The 21926-nt window shown below is 36.0% G+C and overlaps 1 protein-coding gene across 1 annotated transcript in view; it reads left to right on the forward strand.

Annotated features, from left to right (window-relative positions):
• LOC109062300 (CUB and sushi domain-containing protein 1-like) overlaps positions 1-21926 on the forward strand; it is a 602118-nt gene that overhangs the window by 562511 nt on the left and 17681 nt on the right. Inside the window, 11 exon segments of the mRNA XM_042768416.1 lie at positions 1877-2062; positions 3411-3605; positions 7130-7303; positions 7886-8059; positions 8929-9102; positions 11244-11432; positions 12526-12699; positions 14111-14293; positions 17950-18126; positions 19044-19223; positions 20667-20840. Coding sequence (XP_042624350.1) covers positions 1877-2062; positions 3411-3605; positions 7130-7303; positions 7886-8059; positions 8929-9102; positions 11244-11432; positions 12526-12699; positions 14111-14293; positions 17950-18126; positions 19044-19223; positions 20667-20840 — 1980 coding nt within the window.

Below are 21926 nucleotides of genomic sequence, written 5' to 3' on the forward strand. Positions count from 1 at the left end.
ATAGGGTCTAAAACTTTTAAAAGAATCAAGTCATTGATTTTTTTTTTTTTTTTTTCTTCTTTTCTTTTTTCTTCGAACAAATGTTCCATCAAAGAAGATGTGTTTAACCTAGACAAAATGTTGATAAATAACTTCAGGATGTCAAACTTAATATGAGCCTCTTCGTTTTTATATGCAAGGTTTGCAATCATGTATGTGTATATGTATGCATTATGAACACAGTGTTGTTGTTTGATCATATATATATATATATATATATATATATATATATATATATATATATATATATATATATATATAATGTTATTTTGGTTCAGAGCATTCTAGTGAATGAAAAGCTTCTTCTGACTGCTGCCCAAAATTGGTGCCCACGTCTCACCTTTTAAGGACGTTTCACAAAGATGCCAGCCAAAGTTTCTTTACATTCAACAAGCAAAGATTTTACTCAAGGAATCTCATTACTCTTAATCACAGAAAGGTAAATGACACCATTTCAAGGACTGGAGGTTATAGCACTAATATCCTTTTACCATTGCACGAGGCTCAGAATAGCCCTGGCTAGGCCCCAATTGTATTGAAGGGCATCTAGAATGGGTGCTAATTAAGGCCAATAATTTCTTTAAGTGGTGGGAGCGATCCATGCAGTCTGCCAGTAGGTCAGTCTGAGGTAGAGGAAGGCTCCCGGCCTGATTTTTATTCAAGTTGTGATCATTTTAACAAGGAAGAGCTTTAATTGGTCCCATTGCTTTCCTCTGAATGCTTGTGTGTGCCTTCAGTTTTTTTTAGAGACCCCCCTAATTTTTTTTCTTGTTGAAAAGAGCCAATTTCATATATGAATAGTTATGTAATAGAGGACTGTTACCCAAGACCAACAGGACTTGACAAACCAACGGGTTTTAGGCCAGTTTTTCCGGTGACACTTTACAGTAAAGTCCCATTAGCTAACATTAGTTAATGCATTTACTAACAATGAGCAGTAAATTTAAAATAATATAAATTTGAATAGTAAATATAACTTTACTTATACAGTGTAGTTAAACATCATAACAAAATAAAACATACATATAAATATTTTTAATAATATTAATAAAAATTAAAAATATAAATATATATAATTATTATTATTATTATTATTATTATTATTATTATTATTATTATTATTATTATTATTATTATTATTATTATTATTATTATTATTATTTAACCACCTTCAAGTGTTTCTGCAAAACTCCTACTTCCAAATTAGACATTTGTTAATACGACATCATGCATTATAAAATAAATAAATAAATAAAATGGTTGCATTTCTGTATACATTTACTATCACTATGCATAGAATCGAACGAAAAACATTGTGCATGACATTGTAAAATTCATCCAGTATGTGAAATGTTGCTAGTGCCTTCAAAATATAAAATATAATATTTTGCTTATTTTACTTATTTTTAATTTTAAAACTGCTATGCTCATTTAATTGTTTTATTAGTATTATTATTAATAAAAGCATGTCTTCAGTTTCATCATAGTCCTTAAGTTCACACTTACACACAAATGTATAAGCATACATAAAAAAGGCAATAAAAATCACAATGTCATTCACTTTAAAAGAAAAATATTGTAAATCAATGGGAGTGTTATATTCAGCCTGTCATGACCTTTTAAAATCTATGTAGCTTCAGTTTTGAAAAAAATATTTTTGTTGAAAACTCTCTGTGCTTAGAATGAGGAGTGGTATGATAGCATTGCTGGTCATGTTGCGCTTGTTCTAGAAGGCAAGTCAAGTCACTAGGTGTTTGAAGAATTTGAATAGAATATGTCTATATATAGATAGACTGTTTAGTATGTATCCACATGTAATGTTGTTTGTATCTGGCAGCTGTGTCTTGCGGAGTGCCAGAGTCTCCTGCTAATGGGTCATTCCACGGCTTCCAATACACAGTGGGAAGTAAGGTGCAGTACCAATGTGAGGAGGGCTATAAGCCTGACGCAAACAGCCTGCTCACCGCCGTCTGCCTGGAGGATGGCACCTGGAGCAACGTGGCACATCCTACCCGCTGTTTACGTGAGCAAATCGAGCCCTCTGTTTCTATGACAACAGCATGTTAAAATCTACAGCTTCATTGAACCGCCGCAGTCAGCCGCTTTCTCGCTTGGTGCCTCCTCTGAGAATAATGTAGGGCAGGTAATTGGCAAAATTAACAATAATGACTTGATTTTTTGTGGTTTGGCAACTCAAACAAGACAAATGGTATGATATGGCATGTCCCCCCTCTGACCTGAATTACCATTAGCCTACAAAGCCGACTAAAGAGCCCACACCCACATAACCAAGTATTATGCATTCAGAGGTCACAGCGAGAAAGACACTCGTCACAGCCGATGTTGCTACACATAATGTCATTTAATATTATGATATTCCTCATCATCGATGATAAGGAGAAAGGATGAGGCTTCTGATGAGGCTTCATGTCAAGGTGTTCTTTCATTCTATAGCTTTCAGATGATAGCATAACACATCCAGAGTTTCTGAGACTAGCTGTATTGTAAAGCACTCGAGCTGTATGTAATTTTCTAAACAAGTGCGAGCTGAGGGACATGAAACCTTTGTAATGTAGAACATGGAGAGAGAACATTATGTGAGAGATAAAGGCAGGGGGAGGGAAAGATATTTTGGTCTACTTAAGATCTTGTTTAGTATACCTGACCTAGCTTGCGAGACTTTTTTTTTCTCTCAAAGTTTGATGCACCCGCACCAAATGATGCTTCTTTTGAATCCGAGCTATGCACTGTGCTGTTCAATCAAAGGACCATCTGTTCCATGCTGGCTGCAGTATTGTTACTCTGAAACCTTATGTTTCCACTTCAGTTTTCAACCACTTTTATATAAACACACAAGACAAAGCAACCACATTTTCCAATCGTAAATGTGCTAACACAATGGAACAGAAGTCAAGTCAGTAAGAAGTGTAAGCTCTTTCAAACAGTGCTCTCTTTGTTTGAAGTCAGTCCAGGATTGTCAACCATTGGTGTAAGTTTGGACAGGTCAACATGTTTTTAAGAAAAATGGCGAATAAGAAATGTGTAATTTGACTGAAAATTCACAAACCACCTCATATGACACCGTGCAAATTTTGGACACAGATTACAGGATGCTTTTTAAACAGCATATTCTGGATGCCTGTTGGCTACTTTTCGAATCATTCATTTTAAATAAAATAACTGACATTTGAATGTAATCTTAAGCATGTAAAGAAGCCTTTGAGAAGCCATTCAATCAGTCAAGTGTGTCCTAACTTTTCACTGGTATTATAGATCTATCCCATAATTTATGTAAGCTCTAGTTTTTCCAGGTCTAGGACCAACAAGGTCATTGTTTTCCATTAATGCATTCTTTGCCTTCTGTCCTGCAGCGGTTCAGTGCCCTAACATTGAGAGCTTGCTCTCAGAACACATGGTGTGGCATCTCATCTCAGGCTTGCTGAATGAGTTCGGTGCACGGATAATGCTAAGCTGTTCCCCCGGCTACTATCTGGCAGGCAGGAGGACCATCAAATGCTTAGCTAATGCAACGTGGGAAGGGCTGGAGGAGAAGTCTACCTGCAAGAGTAAGAATGCTTTTACAGAAACACAGTGACTTGCACATGCATTTTTTTTTTTTTTTTTTTTGGCATTTCTGGAGCTTGGCTGGTTAAATCATCAACCCCTTTCAGTGTATGTCTATGTTTTTAGTAAAACTTCAGAATAAGGAACACTTGTTCACTATTAACTATCCTTATTTGCTGCTTATTAATAGTTATTATTACACGGCTCTGTGGAATACTTGATTCTGATTGGTCAGTCGCGACATTCCGAGGTATGTTATCCCTGGATAACAACCTGTAAAAGCTAATAACACAGGCTCATCCTGGTAACAGCAGTCGGCGCTGTACTCTTGCTAGAACTGTTTTTTTTTTTTCTTGGTGAAAGCTTTGCATTTGTTTAGCTAATAAAATATTAAAACTTGTTTCAAAATGGTGTACAATGGTTTAATTATGTCATCCTGGTATCGCGGATTTGCTCTCATTGCTCCTGTAGCTCAAGTGGTAGAGCATTGCGTTACCAAGCGCAAGGTGGGGGTTCGATTCCCCGGGAGCACATGATAGGTAAAAATTAATAGCCTGAATGCACTGTAAGTCGCTTTGGATAAAAGTGTCTGCTAAATGCATAAATTTAATTAATTTAAATTTCATACAAACTCAGCTGCTGCCATTTTGCTACGATTGTTTTGTACGCTGTAATGGATTATAAGAGAACTAACAAACTGGTAAGGTTTTAAAACATTTTCGTCATTTCCATTAATTATTTTATTTTATTTTATTTTATTTTATAATTATATTATTATTTTGTGGTGAAATGTTGTGTAATACGTGGTTTGACTGCACCGTTTCCCTTAAATGTCCGTTTAATTAGAATTTGCCGCTTGCTCGCAACTGCTGTCTTTACGGAAGCTTTGCGTTCAAATATTTCAACTCAAATCAATATTTTGCATCTAATTATTTACTTATGTGGCAAGTAGTCGCTTCGCGTCGGGGTCCTGGTGACCCTGTCAGGGTTTATTCTGCGAGAACAACCGGCTGGATGTACATTATCCCACTTATAATTAAGCCAGTAAAAGGCTGGATATACATTATCACTTACGTAAAAGGTAGTTGTTAAGTTTAGGTATTGGGTAGGATTAGGTGCTTAATTAGTACTAATAAATGACTAATATTCTAGTAATATGCATGCTAATAAGCAACTATAGTGAAGAGGCCCTAAAATAAAGTGTTACCATAATCTTTTGTGTTCACGGAAGAAATAAAATCACATGAAAGTGCATAATTGATGATAACATTTCCATTTTGGGCTGAACTATTCCTTTAAGAAGACCCCACAAAAAAGCACAGTTGAATTCCAAATTCCGCTTTTGGGATTTCACGAAAAGATCACTGTGTTAATTACCAAACAGTGTCTATTGTGAGCTAATGAAACAAATTTCATTGTCTGAAATCTGGCCGCTCTCTATACCATGTCTCGTTTATTTCTCCACTGATCCAAGCATAATCCTCTGGATTTAGCATGAGCACATAAGACGCCATCCACTGCTTAGTCAGTTCTGATCATGACCTGGTTTCCACCACTGGGACAGGCTGTGTGTAAACAGTATCACGGTGATTAAGTCTTCGGAGAAAAATGCTTCAACTAATTTGAGGTCAGAGAGTGAATGTAAATATTCTAATCAGAGGCAGCTTAATTTTGAATGTGTTTACGCACCATGATGAGTAAGTTGTTAATGAAAGGAACAGATGCAAACAGCTGTGGCTTCAATTGTAATTTGAATTCTTAAAATGGCATAAAATAAATGTGCGTTGATTGTATGATTACTGCATGCACCTAACAATGCTTTATTGCTGTTTGTTAAGGTAACCATTGCTATTATTATTGCTCATACTCAGGTTATGGATCTGAACAAATACCTTACCCCAAGTATGAAATTTGTTGTGTATTTAATCCTGTATTGTTCACATTACACACAAGATATATCTTGATACCAGAATATTATGGAGACTTTGAGGTGACCTCTTCTGATCAGAAACCACACATAACACCTTAGCATTTGGCAATCGCATATAGACACGATGACACTCAAAACTCCATAGCACCATGGCAAACGTTTTACATGGCCAGTCACCTCTCACATTTCCTTCAGAAAATGTAAGAATCTAGTGGTAACACTTTATTTTAAAGACCAATTCTCACTATTAAATAGAATGCATATTACAAATATGTTGGCTGTGTACTACTTCTTAAGCACATTTTAGTGCCTTATTCTGCATGATCATATTTTGTTAACTTTATTTTAGGGTCTCCTAACTAGTTGCTTATTAGCATGCATATTACTAGAATATTAGCCATTTATTAGTACTAATTAAGCACAAATGAATGCCTTATTCTATGTGACCTTATTCCACATCCCTAATCCTACCCAATACCTAAACTTAACAACTACCTTACTAACTATTAATAAGCAGCAAATTAGGAATTTATTGAGGGAAAAGTCATAGTTAATAGTAAATAAGTGTTCCCTATTCTAGAGTTTTACCCATATTTTAGATCCCTTAATCCTACCCTATACCTAAACTTAACAACTACCTAACTGACTATTAACCTGTTAACCTGCACCTCCCATTTTGAGACTCACAGCTGAAAATGACCTACCTAACTTAAATGTGCAACAGTTCCTGACTTTGGTTGTTACCTTTAAATACATATTAGTACTTAAAGTACACATATTAGAAACAAATAGGAACAAAAGTATACCTTTTGAAAATGTACCACCCCAGTGAAAGCTTTTGGACCTTTATTTCTGTGAGTGAAGAGTAAATAACAAAGAGTATACAAACTTTTAACTGGTAGTGTGCTTCTATTACCCTTGGCATGTCCACCAATATATAAACTAGGGCTGGGATGATAAATCGATGCAGAATCGATTCGTGGATCGATTCTTAGATTTTCAGAATGCATCGCGTTTTCTCTGGAATCGATTCTGAGCTTAGATTTTAACAGAAGATGGCGCTCTAATCTAGTTTTTATCCGCACACTCAAATGCTCATGAAGAAGAGTGCTAAAGAGCACTTGTGCACTCGGCTGAGTCATGTAATTTCACCTCAACTTAGAATGCTTTTATGACACAAGATTAATGTAAACACAGCCCATTGTGAACACCTTTGTAATTCACTTCAACCTTTTAGAATATTATGAATTATTATTTTAGGTTCAAGTGTGAGTAAGGATTTGGAAACAACCAGAGTACGGCTAATTCTAAAGCATGCAGTGCCACCTGATGTTCAAAACTAAGCTCAGAATCGATTCAAGAAAGAATCACGATGCATTCGGAAAATCTCAGAATCGATGCTGAATAATTTCTCGATTTTCCCAGCCCTAATATAAACACATCTGTGTTGCTTTTAGCCATGCCACCTTCACCCCTCCATTTCCTGGTAGCTACTGTGAATAAGAATGGCATACTGTATCCATCATCATCAATGTGACCTTTTTCAGCTGAACGTGACATGTGTATTCAAGACATTGCAATGGCTATTTCCTCCAGTTATTTCCTGTGGGGAGCTTCCGTCCCTTCCTAATGGCAGGAAGATGGGCACTCTGACTACCTATGGCGCCACAGCTATCTTCATGTGCAACACAGGGTACACTTTAGTGGGCTCGCACGTGAGGGAGTGTCAGGCTAACGGTCTCTGGAGTGGAGATGAGACCAAATGTCTGGGTAAGTAGCATCTTTCAGCAGAGCTTCTGTGATTGGATGTTATTATTACTGAGCCATTCATGTGTAGAGCAAAGCAAATCTGTTTACTGGATGTATTCCTAGTCTATTATATTATGCGTGTATAGTTCTAGTTATTGCACAGGACTAAGAACAATGTGATTTCCCTAAGTAGGACATGTTCCTGGAAAAACATCCTTTGTTACTTCCAGAACAACGTTCCTATCAGACATTCACAGCCCTAACCCTAAATTCACATAGTCTTGTGTTGCCAATGTTAATTTATGACTTCTGTAGTGCTAAATAATCCTGGAAATAGGGAAAACACTTGAGCAAGCAGTGAGAGCAGCTCAACTGAGGTATGCCACTGTCTGAGGATCAGCGCTGACCCTAGAACACATCACCTGCTGCTTGACCAAACAGCACGGGGGGCATTTCATCAAAATGTCAGGCAGTGACTCCCGGAGTGATTTTCCATACTTCATGCTCTGTAAAACGCGTAGTTTTAATCTGTGTTTGTTTGGTAACAGGATTCCATTTTACTGAGTCGTTTGTTGTTTCTTACCACTTTAAATCTTTTTTCAGCTGGTCATTGTGATTCTCCGGATCCGATTGTTAACGGCCACATCAGTGGTGATGGATCTAGTTATAGGGACACAGTCGTTTATCAGTGCAACCTGGGCTTTCGGCTCATAGGGACATCAGTTCGTATCTGCCAACAAGACCACAGGTGGTCAGGCCAAGCACCTGTGTGTGTTCGTAAGTGTCTTTTATTTATATTTTATATATTTTATATTGAGTCTTTAGCCATTTACAATAATAATAATAATAATAATAATAAATAAAATACATCTAAAGACATCTTTTTCTGACAAATTAATACTAGCACTTACCTATTCTGTTCTATTATATTCACTCTATTTCTTTTTTTTTTTTACAATAAAATAAAAACCTTGCTATGTGTACTGTGCTAGATTAAGATTATATAATATACTTTTGCGATGATACAAGCAACCAAGCAGTTGAATGGTATAAAGGTTAGTAAAAAATCAGGAAGTTGAGATTTGCTATGCATTATATATTGGTTTATGTGTGTGTACTGGTTGTATCTAAATAAGGCTGGATATAGTACAGTATACTGTATATTCAACTTTACATAGAGAGTGGTGCGATAGTACAGTTGACATTTTTGCAACAATTTCAGCATTCACACTATATCACAACAACAGTCATGCTATATTTTGCTTTACGTGAGTATACTGTAAGTAGATAAACTAAGATGCACTAAATAATCGATGGCCATTAATACATTTTACATGTACTTTACCATTTACTTTTTTTTCATACCAGAGTATGCTGGGTTGGATATACTTATAATAGTTATATAAATTTGTTATTAATATTTAATTTGTTAATTTGAGTTATTAATTTGTTATCTGGTGATACTGATTAATTACATGACATCAGATTATTTGCCAAAGAAAGCATTAATAATAAAATAATAATAAAAAAAAAAAACATCTTTAATTGACAACCCTAATTTTAACTAACAATTTGTAACTTCAACACATGTATAAGCCCTGTTAGGAGCTTCAAAAAAGAAGTAACCATTCTTCATTTCTTAACAGCCATAACCTGCGGCCATCCTGGAAACCCTGCAAGCGGTCGGACAAACGGCAGCGAGTTTAATCTGAACGACATGGTCAACTTCACCTGCAACACAGGCTATTTGTTGCATGGTGCATCCAGAGCGCAGTGTCGGATGAACGGACAGTGGAGCAACCCTCTTCCTGTGTGCAAGGGTATGAACCTTTCAAAAAAAAAAAAAAAAAAAAAAAGCTTTCGTATATCAAATGCTTTCAGGCAACCTGTCCCTTGTTGAGAATCTCAGTAGAGATGCAGCCTTGAACACTGTCTTGTTATGCGAGAAGCTCCTTAGTGAGGCTGTTTAACACCCACAGCTCATGGGCTTAGCATTAACAGAGCGAAACCAGCATCTGTGCTCAGCAGTCTGAGTCAGCCAGTGAATGACAAGAAGCAATGTGCAAATAATTCTCGGTGTGTCATTTCCCATCTTGAAGTGTTGATTTGAAAGTCAAATGGGTCTGCAGCAACCCGTGTGACATTGTGGGATGCTTTCTGACATTAAGTAGGAGTAACCGTGCACATCTTGTCACTTTAATGATTAATTAATGTGCAAAGGAAGTTGTTGATGGTGGCCTGGTGAAATTGAATCGTGACGGTATAATGGAGGTAGGTCAATGCATCAGAAATGGACAGTTCCCCACAGGCTCAGCCAGAGCCCAGGGACGAAGCTCTCAGCAGGGAGAAAGACATGACATTCCTCTGAGCGGATGCATTGTTCCAGAAAACAAGTCCAAAGTTGAGTTGATGTGAGCTTTGTGTTTTTCCAAGTATTTAGAAACTAACTAGACCTTTTTTTGTATGGCCATTTTACTAGTTTTGACTAAACCATGCATATGTTACACTATAGAAAAAGGCAATTTATTATTGGTATAATTGTTAATCTTAAAAATTAAAACTATAAAAATATTATTATTATTATTATTATAATAATAATAATTATTATTATTATTATTTGTAAAATAACCACATCCAGTTGAATAAAAAAAGGTAGGCATGCACAAATCAAATCCACAAAAGATGTGTAGAATTGTCATTTACAGATTAAAAGGTAGAATTCTAATATATAGTTGTTTAAGAGGTAAAACTGTCTTATACAATTACGAAAAAGGTAGAACTATTAATTCACACAACTTTAGTTGCCATATGGGATTGCAAAAATAAAATTTTATATATATATATGAGAAATGTAGAATTGTTACATATAAATTAAAAGGTAGGACTGACATGCAAAAAAAAAAACAAGTAGAATTGGCATATACAAAATGAAAAAAAAAATTCTAATACACTTGGTAAAACTGTTAAATATAATTATACAATACCACTGTTAATACACACAATTTTAATTATCATATAGAATTGCAAAAAAAATAAAATAATTTATTATATATAAAATTATATATATAATTTAAAAAGGTAGAATTGACATTACTTATAGGTAGAATTGGCAAATACATTTATAAAAAAATAAGATTTGTAACAAAAAAAAAAAAAGAATTCTCACAAGTAATTGTTATTGTTTTTCAGCTGTCAACCATATTATTATTAATTATGCTGCCTTATTCTTAGTCTGAGCTGTGTCCCTCTGCTAAGATATTTATTTTCAAGATACGCTCAGATGAAACCATGATATCTCACAAAGAAAAACAACACACCAATAACAGGTGCCAATTATAATCTTTTTAGCTGCTTGTCCACCCACTTTTCCTTTCCCAGGGGGCTTAATTGAGTGCTGAGACATTGACAGCTGCCACCGAGGAAAGGCAGTCTGGTTTGTTTCCTCTTGGCCAGGGCCTCAACTTATATCCTTTTTTTTCTCTCTCTCTGTTAAATTGCAAAGGGCAGTAACTGAATTTGTACCTGCATGGACGACACAGCATGCCAAGGACATCATGTACACGGTTTGAGTACAGAAAAATGTAATATGACCACATCTGTCAAAATTTATCAAGACAGTGGAGAAAGAATCAGCTACATGTGTAGAATAACATTCACTGCATAAACAGATATGTCAGCTTTAGATCAGAATGCATGCATGACATGTTCTAGGTATGCACAGGAAAACAAAAGACTTTTCACTGTTGTGGAAGTGCACAGATAAAAGGCTAAGAAAGTTCTGAAGGAGCACAATTCACCCACTTATAATTCATACCTTCAAAAAGAAAGTGCGGTTTACGCTTTGATTGAAATTGCTTCAGAGGCTGCACCAGTGATCCTACTGTTCAGCCTCCTCCATTGATTTCTTCTGTCTTTCCTCACTCTGTCAGACATTAAGCATCTGGCTGTTTTTATCTTGCAGTGGTAAACTGCTCTGATCCGGGCTTTGTGGAGAACACCATTCGTCACTCTCAACAGCGCTACCCCGAAAGCTTCAACTACAGAAACACCGTGATGTATCACTGCAAGAGAGGCTTCTATCTGCTCGGCTCCTCCGTCCTCACCTGCCAGTCAAATGGCTTCTGGGACAGATCACTTCCTAAGTGCCTTCGTGAGTGATAGCCTCATGTTTAGTCCAATACACACTCATCCAGAGATTCATACAGTGCCAAAAACGACTTTGCTGTTGTATACATGTGATGGAATGCTTAAAAAAAAATAATTTTCAAAATTAGAATTATGGTTCTTGATTCCGGTATATCCAACATTCTTATAACGAGCTCAATTCATTAGAGAGGCAGTATTATATAAGATGTTGAGACCTAATTTTTATATACTTTTGCTAATTGAATAAGAAAAATTAGCTTAGTTCATATTTACATTACACAAGTTATTTAGATATTTTTACAAAGGGACAAACTTTGTGGTTTAAAGAGTTATGTGGTTACGTTTTCTGTTTACCTAGATTTTTTCTTTAAACTTTAATATTTTTAGCACTTGTGCACAAAAGGGGATACATTTAGATATGTAACTTTTTAGAGAGGGCTTTTGCATTCTGACAGTGTGCTTTACCATGCTAAAGGTAACTTTAACTGTTAGCGCACTAAAGACATCTCTTAGAAGTTGCTTTTTTAAATTCATCCCTTTTAAAAGCTCCACTTATACAGCCATAAGGGACCACTTGTGTAGCAGACAAGACTTTTGTAAACAAGACAATTACTGCTCTGTCAAAATGTTTTTTAAATAGTTGGTCAAAGTACAAATGCGGACGGACATCTTTTGCCATTGTCTCGCATCTGTTTTTTTTTTTTTTTTTTTTCCTCAGCATTGTATTTTTAAGTGTATTTATAACTTGACACATTGTATTTTAAATGTGTCAAGTTAAAAATAGTTCAACATCTCAGGACTCTTGCGGGTTTTTTCTAGTTTGTTGTTCTCCATCTAGCTGTTTGAATGCAAGCATTCAGCCTATGTGATTGCCTCTTTGGAAAACATCTGATTGGTGTCTGGATATGGCTGTGTTCGAAACTGTATAACATTTACTTTTCTGCAGTATATAGTTTCTAAGCAGTGCTCTGCAGCACAGTTAGAATTATTATTATATATATTTTTTTTTTTTTTTTTTTTTTATTATGCAATAGAACACAGAAGTTTTGAAGTATCTTATCTGAGGTGGTCCATTCTCTTTCTTCTGCCCCCCATAGCAATATCCTGCGGTGATCCCGGCACACCGCCGTTTGCTGTCATGTCGGGCCAGAAGTTCACCAACAGGGCTGTGGTCCATTACTCTTGCAGCCAGGGCCGAACTCTGGTGGGGAACGCCACACGCCAGTGTCTGGATGATGGCCGGTGGAGCGGCTCGCCACCCTACTGCTCAGGTACACGCATCAGCAGGTGGCAAAGCCTCAGGGCGAGAGACTGCAGACCAGCTGGCTAGCTCATCTTTAAGCCTCTGTCTGAGCAGCTCAGCTTACTTCAGACTTAAGTGTCTGTCTGAGCTCAGACTGATGTTAAAGTTTAAACAGTAACTGCTGTTGACATCAGCTCTGACAAAGTTCTTGTTTCCTCAAAGTCCAGATGATGTGCGCATCACGCAGCTCTCTGACATTATATGTTTATGTGATAAGTTTATGAAATAATAATGTAAACCAGACTGCCCTGGACTACAGCCTAGCAGTTTGGTAAGAAGTACATACATTCATTTTGTTCATAGATAAACTGATTTAAGAGAGATCTGCCATGACCTCTAAGACTGATTTGCTGCTACAGAAGCATATTTTAACACATAATTTCCAAATTCATGGTGAAGAAGGAATCCAGCAATCACAGAAGTCAACAGGAAAACAGGAACTGAACCAAAAAAGCCCAGCAGTGACACCCACACTGAAAATTATGTATTCAACTTAGTGTCCTACACCTTTTCATAACTCATATATTTAGGTAACACTTTCCAATAAGATTCCATTTGTTAACATAAGTTAATTTATTAGCAATATATATATATATATATATACAGTATATGACCTGTGCTGGCAAAATGAGTCGGAATGCACACAGTCTAATTTTGAGCTACAGGCAAAAGAAGTGAAAAATGTCAGCTTTGGTCGAATTTTAGGTTTTTGCAAAAAATTAGTTCATTCAGCCCTCTTCTAGTGATCCCAATCTTTTAAATAGTAATTAAACATCTAAAATTATCTTTATTTGTACGTTTTCTAAAAGGAGCGAATTCTCTATGACATGAGTCTAAACCAGTAAAATATGATTTTCAAATCTGATGTAAACAAAACGATTGCCTCTCCGAGAGTGCGCAATCTCCCTATAAAGTACATTATTTCTAAATATGTCTTGGCAAGGCACATAATCTGTTATGTTTTACATGAACATTTGGTTAATGGTTGGGCGAAAAACTATTGTGTAACATCATATTAGGGCCATGCATTACAGTAGGTCAAACTATTGATCTGTCTCGATGTTAATCAAACACTAAAAGAAAAGACGGAATCATTCACTGCTCTTGATTAATCTTATTTTTAAGAACAGAGACAAAATTGGAGGAAATATGCAACGTTGCTTGGTGATATTGCTTTGGAATTTTAAGAAAACTTTAACTTGATTTTCACATACAGTATACTGTTAATATACATATATATTGTTGATTTGAATCAAATGTAAATGTAAGGTTTTATAAAACATTTCTTTAACCCACTTCACTGATGTTTAATCATTGTTCAAAACATTTCTGTAACCGAGGTCACTGAGGAATGAGAGTCATGGCTTTGTGCATTTCAGGTGATAGTCCGGGATTCTGTGGCGATCCAGGAATTCCTCCTCACGGTTCTCGTCTTGGGGAGGAGTTCAGGCATAAAAGCCTCCTTAGGTTCACGTGTGAAGCGGGCTACGCACTGATCGGATCTTCCGAGCGCACCTGTCTGCAGAACGGGTCGTGGAGCGGAACCCAGCCCGTGTGTGAAGGTGAGGGTCACAGATACATGTAGACAGACACACAAGGCGAAATTCACCAGGATGTGGCTTTGCACTTGAGCTTAATTTGATCAGAAAGGCAAGCATTCCTCCAAGCAATTGTGATCCAGTACAGGCAACAGCCTAATGAGTAAAATGTATGCTTGAGAGATTAGGGTTTTTTTAGTTCGTCCTATATATTTATAAAGGTTTAAATGTATTCTTAGAAACTAAAGTCGGATCAAATTACGACGTGTTCTCTTTGTTTCTGAACCTCACTTAACCTGCTGTGCTCACTGTTTCCTGAATTGTACACTGTAATTATTGTAAAATTGATCTTTTGGTGCTAACCGGCCTAAAATCGGTAATTGCGAGTTAACTCAATGACTCTGGTTAGTGGAGCCACACAAAAGGCCCTGTCATTAAGCATGGAGTCTAATGATACATTACTTTAATAAGGATTTGTGAATAGCTCAGGAAATACAGGACGTTTGGACATTATTTAGAGTTTGAGCAAAGTTTTTTTTTATTTTTTAAATAGTTACTGAAAAAGTTCAATTGGTTCCCTTATTAAGAGAAAACGGACTGATTGTTTAAATCAATAAAGTAGTATTTTTTTGTTCGTTTTTTTTTTTTTTTTGCAGTTCCTAGACAATTCAGTTATTTTGGAGCTGACCATATTCATGTTTTTTGTAGTTTTCCTCCATATTTCCCATGTGCCGTCCCTGTATGTGTTTTTGATCACTGACTCTTGCCTGACACTGTTAGTAAATTTGATACAAATTAGTTTATGTATAATTTATATTTAGTTTAGATGTAGTTAATGGAAATTAACAAATCAGAAGTTCTAACTTTCCCACACCTATACATTCACCAATTTCATTGCGCAGCTCCATTGTACTGTATATCTCAATCTCTAATTTAGTTATTCTCAGATGAAAACAAAATAATAATAGCGCTCAGCAAATAAACCTCATGGAAGCTAGAGGTCTGAATCACCCCAGGAAGTATTTATGCCATATTATTAGAGGACAGCAACAACGTGCCCAATAGCTTAATGTGTTTTATCACTAATTTATTTGTTTGTTTTCTGCTATACTCAGTACGATGGGGTTGTGTAAAAGAGATTGATAATATACATTATTCAGGGCACATTCATAATTGAATAGGGGCTTTAACACATGGCTGAGACAGAACACTGTGTGGGGTAACTCCACGGTGGGCTTTAGTTCAGTTGTGAAGATACAGACAATACTTTCCAGATACCAGACATAAAACACAAGCCTGTTGCTACTTACTAGGGGTGTGCAGCGAAGCCAGTATTTGTAATTGTATTTGTATCTGAAACAATCACAAAATTATTGGTATCTGTATTCAGATAAAACCTGAAGTAAGTGGAGCTTGAACCAGAACTTCGTACAGTTATAGTTGCTAAGACCGTTATGTCTTTGGTTTTACAGCCTTTCTTTTTTTTCGTAGTTATCACTGAACAAATATGCAGTGTTTAACTAAAAATATTTTTGATTATAACTTTTAATTAAATATCTTCTAACAGTTGAAGCCGATACCCTTGTCTAGGCAGTATTTCAAGATGTATAGTGCAGTTGTGCTTGGGGGAACGCAAGTTAGAGTCTTCAAACACTTGCTACTGTTTTGTAATATTAGAGGTTTATGTAAATCAACATGATTTCCTTTGGCTCACAGGTTCCTGCGCAGTTTAAAAAAACTAGCTTTATCCCTTAAGTAATTTGCAGGTCTGGAAAAGTATGGGGAAAAAAGATAACAGAGTATGGAAAAATATTTGTGTTTCCACTATTTGCCCTATTCAGTGTTCCAAAGTATCAAATTAATTTCTAAAAATAAATTTGATCATACAAGTAGAGAGCTTTCTTAACAAATGTTTAGTAATCATCTGAACACGACTGAATTAATTCAAGGCACACTTTTTCATTACGCATAACTCTTTAAACAGTCTTTTTTAAACTTCACTAAACAAATGTGCATGTGCCATGCAAACCAGCAAAAGATAAAGAAGCAAATATGTAGGATTAGTAGAAAATGTGTCTGTATCTGAGCTGATTATTAGCCTACTCTTGACAGAGAGCTGGTTTGGTTTTTGAGAGACGCCCAGAGACGGCAACGCAGCTGTCTGATTGGTGATTTTGCTGTACTTATTCCATTTATTCATGTATCATGTCATAGCCTATAAGGTTTAAATCATTGTCTTTGAAACATACACAAATAGTAGAACATGTATGATGTATTATTTTAGTTGATATTATTCTTGCCAAGCTCTGACTTCACACACTCATTATTGCTTGACTTTAGGAGGTTTGTGTAAAATATTGCGCTGATCCCTGGCTCACCTGTTACCTAGTGTTCAACAGAGTGTTCCAGGCTCAGCCGAATATTCGGGCAGAATTATTTGTTATCCGTTATTCGTTTTTGAAGCCATTATCTGTGCCTTTCCGAATAAGGTATTCGGCTTCGGGCACACCCCTACTACTTACAAATAATGACTTAAAGTTTGGAACTATATCTGTTTATAGCAGCCCTCCACTGGGATCCCATTAACTCTTAATTGGTCCAGTTTTTCTCTATTTACTTAAATTGTATATTATTTAATTCAAGAGTATATGAGGGCCACATTACAGCTACAAATCTTGATGATAATAAAGATTAAGTGAGTCCTCTATGTCACCAACTGTTTAAACAACAGTTCTGCTGATTAAAATTACCCAGGAATGATAAAACTCCAAACGTAGTTATAGAAGTTTTATAATGATTTCTTAACTATAACTTAACCAACAACCAGTTGATTTTCAATATGCTTTTGGAGCATAAAACACCCTTAAATTCTTGTTTCTTCAATAGAAATGAAAACAAGTCATTTAAATCTAATTTTCTGTTGCACATTGTTCATCATAATTTCGAAAGCATTATTGAAAAATGCGTAATATGGACATCTGACCAATTTCAGGTTGTTACCGTGGTTTTTTCTTGAATTCTAATAAATCTGAACTCTAATTATTGCTATTTGAAAGTACTAGCAAAGAAAATAATTAAAGTTGGAATTAATTTGATCTACCTTGCTAGCAACACTCTAGGCTGCAAAACAAAGGAATCTGTATCACTATGATCAATACAACCAAGATTCCTGTGCTGTTTAATCACAAGATTCTGTTCAAATTATTTCACAATAGAAAATGACTTTGATGCATAAAATTCCGTGTTCTTTGTTTCTACAATAGCAGTCAAAATGGCTGTTGGCTGTTGTACGTGAGTCGTCATAATTTAGAAAACCGCTGTCGTATGGACACCCAACCAATTTAAGGCTGTCACACATCTCTGTGCTATTAGAATTCAAACTCTAATTACCACATTGGCGCGTATCATCTTTACTGCCCTGATCTGAAAACGCCACTTCAAAGTATAAGGGAAAAAAAACTTGTTAAAAGCTAATTAGAAATGGAAGTTCATCTACCTTGCCAACAACACTCTGCAGGCTGTAAAACACTGTGCTTGTGGTCTAATTTCAAGTGTTTTGCTTGTGGTGCTAACCCTTAGATATGTTTCACAGAAGCTCTTCTCTTGTGATTGCTGTTTTCAGTCCCGCAGGGCTCACATTCTCTCTTTTAACTTCTGTGGGTCTTTGATTACCTTCCCAGCTGTATCCTGTGGAAATCCTGGAACACCGGCCTATGCCAGGATCGTTTTCAGCGACGGGATGCTGTTTCCTAGCTCGGTGACGTACGCCTGCTGGGAGGGGTACAAGACCTCGGGCCTCACCACTCGCCATTGCACCACCAATGGCACCTGGACGGGCTCAGCACCAGATTGCATCGGTCAGAATAGCAACCTTTACTCATTTTGATTACTGAAAAATGTTTTTACCCTGCTTTTGTAATTACACAAGCATTGCTTATGTAATGTACCCTGTGTGCTTCAGGAGTTGCACTTATAGCTGATGAGTTCTGTCACAAATCACGTGATCCATCAATGTTAACACAGATTCGACGTGTCAACAAAAGTTTGTCTTATGTTCAAAAAAAAGGGTGACAACAGGAAGAATTGTCATCTCTCCATAAACTTCAGCAGTTTTAGTTGTGTGATACAGGTTTTGTGTAATAGCCTTTAATGGGAAAATATACAGTGGGGTCCAAAATCTAATACCACATTGAAAATCTGGGATGTAGAAACTTATTTAAGCCTGGATAAAGGAGATCAAATAAAAACAAAGACAAATCAGCATTTTAGGAAGATTCTGCAATATTTTTAGGTCATTAATTACATTTGTGAATTTGTAAAAAAAAAGAAAAAAAATATATTATTATTTTTTTTTAATGAAAGGTCAGATGTTTTTGATTCCACTGAAACAACATTCTCAAATCATACTCTAAACTCATTAGGTTTTACAAAAACATGTGGTGGTGTTGTTATTAAAGCAAAAGGTGGACAGAACCAACAACTAAGATTACTAATTTTAACACAATTTGTAATTCTGATTTCTTCTCATTTTTAATGAGAAATTTTAAATAAAGTAATTTAAATAAATGCAAATTGCGAGCATTTTTGGTCCCATGTGAAGGTTAAAATAATGTGAAACCAAATGTAACCCAAAAGACCCAATATTTTGAATATAAGGTGCATTCAGAAAGTGTTCAGACCCCTGTTTTCACATTTTGTGATTTATTCTATAATATATGACTTAATAAAGAATGTTCAAAAAAACGTTTGAGTCTAGCTTGTCCTCTCTTTGCAGTTATCAGCTGTGGGGATCCTGGTCCAATTGCCAACGGAATTTACATTGGAAATGAGTTCATATTTAACAAAACCGTCCACTATCGCTGTAACCCTGGGTATGTGATGGAGCCCCCTGGTTCATCTACTCTACGCTGCAGCAAAGATGGCACTTGGAATCAGACCAAACCAAGCTGCAGAGGTAACTTCCAAACGTACACGATTCTCTCTGTGCAGGCAGAGAGGGCAGCATTTCCTGTCACTCTGCAAACAGCATCATCAGAGCTTTTAAAAGATATACTAATATTGTGGAGTTCTTCCCAACATCAAAAGCCTTTCAGATGTTTTTGATCTTTGTTTTTTTGACTTGCCTGGCAAGTGAGATTATTCACTTATGAACTGTTACCATGAAATGTGTAGGATCTATGTTATCAGATGTCAATTAGCAAGTGGTGAAACACATAAACCTCATCACCATCACTACCAGAAAAAAAAAAAAACATATATATGATTTCTGGAAGAAATAATAAATGTGATGGATGTTTGATATTCAGAGTGATTTTAGTACGTAATCCCATTAAGTCATCGTTTCCTCCCGCAAGCAATACACTTCCTCCCATTAGCAAATGGAACGTAATGATCAAGGAAAGAAAATAAATAACTCTAAGCCCCTTGTTAGCATACTATTCTTTCAGATCTCCCTTTTCGGCATCTGAACAAGTGAAAGAAGGAGGTGCTGGGTTTGGACACATCTTCCGTCAATAATAATGATGGTGATGAATCAGGGCTGTCGGCTGTTCAGAATGCCTTTAAAATGCATTTCACTTCCATTCCTTTAGCTTGAACTGAGGTAGCAAACAGAATATGGAATTTGAATATAGGACAGTCAAAATAAAATTCTAAATCACTGCTGTAAGTGTAGTTTATGTTGCTAACCAATGTTTAAAAAGCCACCTATAGAGGTTTGTATTTAATTTATATATATGTGTAGTTGACATGAATTTTTTTCAGACACATCCTGCAGTGTGACATGCCATGTAAAAACACTTTTCTTATTAATATAGTATAATGATTAGGCATGCAGCATTTAATTAATTTGTCCTTATCAACTAATTAATTTGGAAATTATGTGAAACTTAAAAAAGAAAAAAATCATTTGTTACATCTCAAGACCATTCATGAAGGCAAAAAGGTGATCAATAACAGTTCAAAATGTACGAGGCATGGTGTTCAGTTGCAGCATCAAAAATATTCCCTTAATGTATTCTTATAGTTTTTTTGTAATATTTAGTTTTTGCCAAATATAAATGAATAAATTAATAAATAAAAAATAAATGTTGTCAAGCATCAATTGCCAGTGGGGAAAGTACATTTCCATAATGCTTTAATTTATGCCAAATTTTGATGTTAGTATTTATTTTTTAAAGGTTATATGAATGCAATACTTTTAACTTAAAATCTGTTTCTATGTTGTTTTGCAAAAAATCTTTTGCAGTGTTAGTGTGTTAAATTTCTTTAAATTGCAATGCAGTAATAAACTAAATTCCAGGACTCCATCCAGTGATCATTGGACAATCCCAATTCCACTTCATGAAAAGGGAGCCAATTCTTAAATACTGAATACTGTTGCGGTGGTGTTTTTCAGTCATCATGTGTGGCCAGCCGCCAGCTATCCGCAATGGGCGAGTGGAGGGCTCAGACCTGCAGTGGGGTTCCAGTGTTACCTACAGCTGCTTTGAAGGATACCAGTTGTCCTCTCCTGGAATAGCCACATGTGAAGGGAACGGCACATGGCGTGGCGAAATCCCTCAGTGTCTGCGTAAGTACTGTTCTGTTCCATTAACACAAAACAGAATTAAACTCCATTAACACATCCATAAAAGGATGATGTAAACAATGTGTTTTTCTTCAGTAGACAGCATATTTAATTACGAATGAAAATGAGGCTGTGAAGAATATTAGTACAGTCCGTTTTGTGCTAATATGCTTTACAATGCTTTCTGCAGTTCACTCTCACATTTGATTAAGAAAAAAAGAAAAACTGATAGCCATCCAAATACATATTCTGCGGTATAAATAATATAGCAAGATCTCTACCATCTTGACATATTTCTGCCATCACACCATTCATACCATCATATCGCACAGCTGTAAATCCACATATGGGCCAAAAGTTGATATTTTCTGCGTCGACTGTTGTTGTGTTTAAAGTATTGTGTCGCTATGATGTAAGGTCCATGGCTTGACTGAAATTGTGTGAATCTCAGCCACAGCACATCATAAAACCTGTTTTGACATTTTCAATACAAGTGTCAACACATCACAAATGGATCCCTCAAGTAGACTGGCTTTCCGGCATGCAGCGTGAGAGGTACGAGGTGCATGCAGAGAATCTTCTGTAAAATCCTTCTAGCTTTTATTGTAACCCTTTGACACAATGTCAGCTGTTACAACAAAAATCCTCGTTAAAAGTGCCAGAAAAAAGAAACCATATCATAAGTACACACACCAAGAAGCACTATTATATGGAAGAGGACAGGGCTAGTTTTCTGACGGAGAAGATGTCAGGAAGACTATATCCCAGTAAGTAAAGTTTGGTGGCACAAGACACAAATGCTTGTTTTCTCCAGAAGTGGTTTTGTATGCTGGTTTCAAACTCCTTGATCCAGTATCATTATACACAGTTGACCATGCAGAAATTCTAAATTTTGTTCACATTTTATTTTAAGGTCCAATTCTTTCTATTAGCAAACCATTAACTATGACTTTTGCCTCAATAAATTGCTAATTTGCTGCGTATTAATAGTTAGTAAGGTAATTGTTATGTTTAGCTATTGGGTAGGATTAGGGATGTAGAATATGTTCATGCAGAATATGTGCTTTTTAAGTGTTAATAAACAGCCAA

This window comes from Cyprinus carpio, chromosome A13, assembly GCF_018340385.1.
Source record: "Cyprinus carpio isolate SPL01 chromosome A13, ASM1834038v1, whole genome shotgun sequence".
In the NCBI taxonomy this organism is placed as follows: Eukaryota; Metazoa; Chordata; class Actinopteri; order Cypriniformes; family Cyprinidae; genus Cyprinus; species Cyprinus carpio.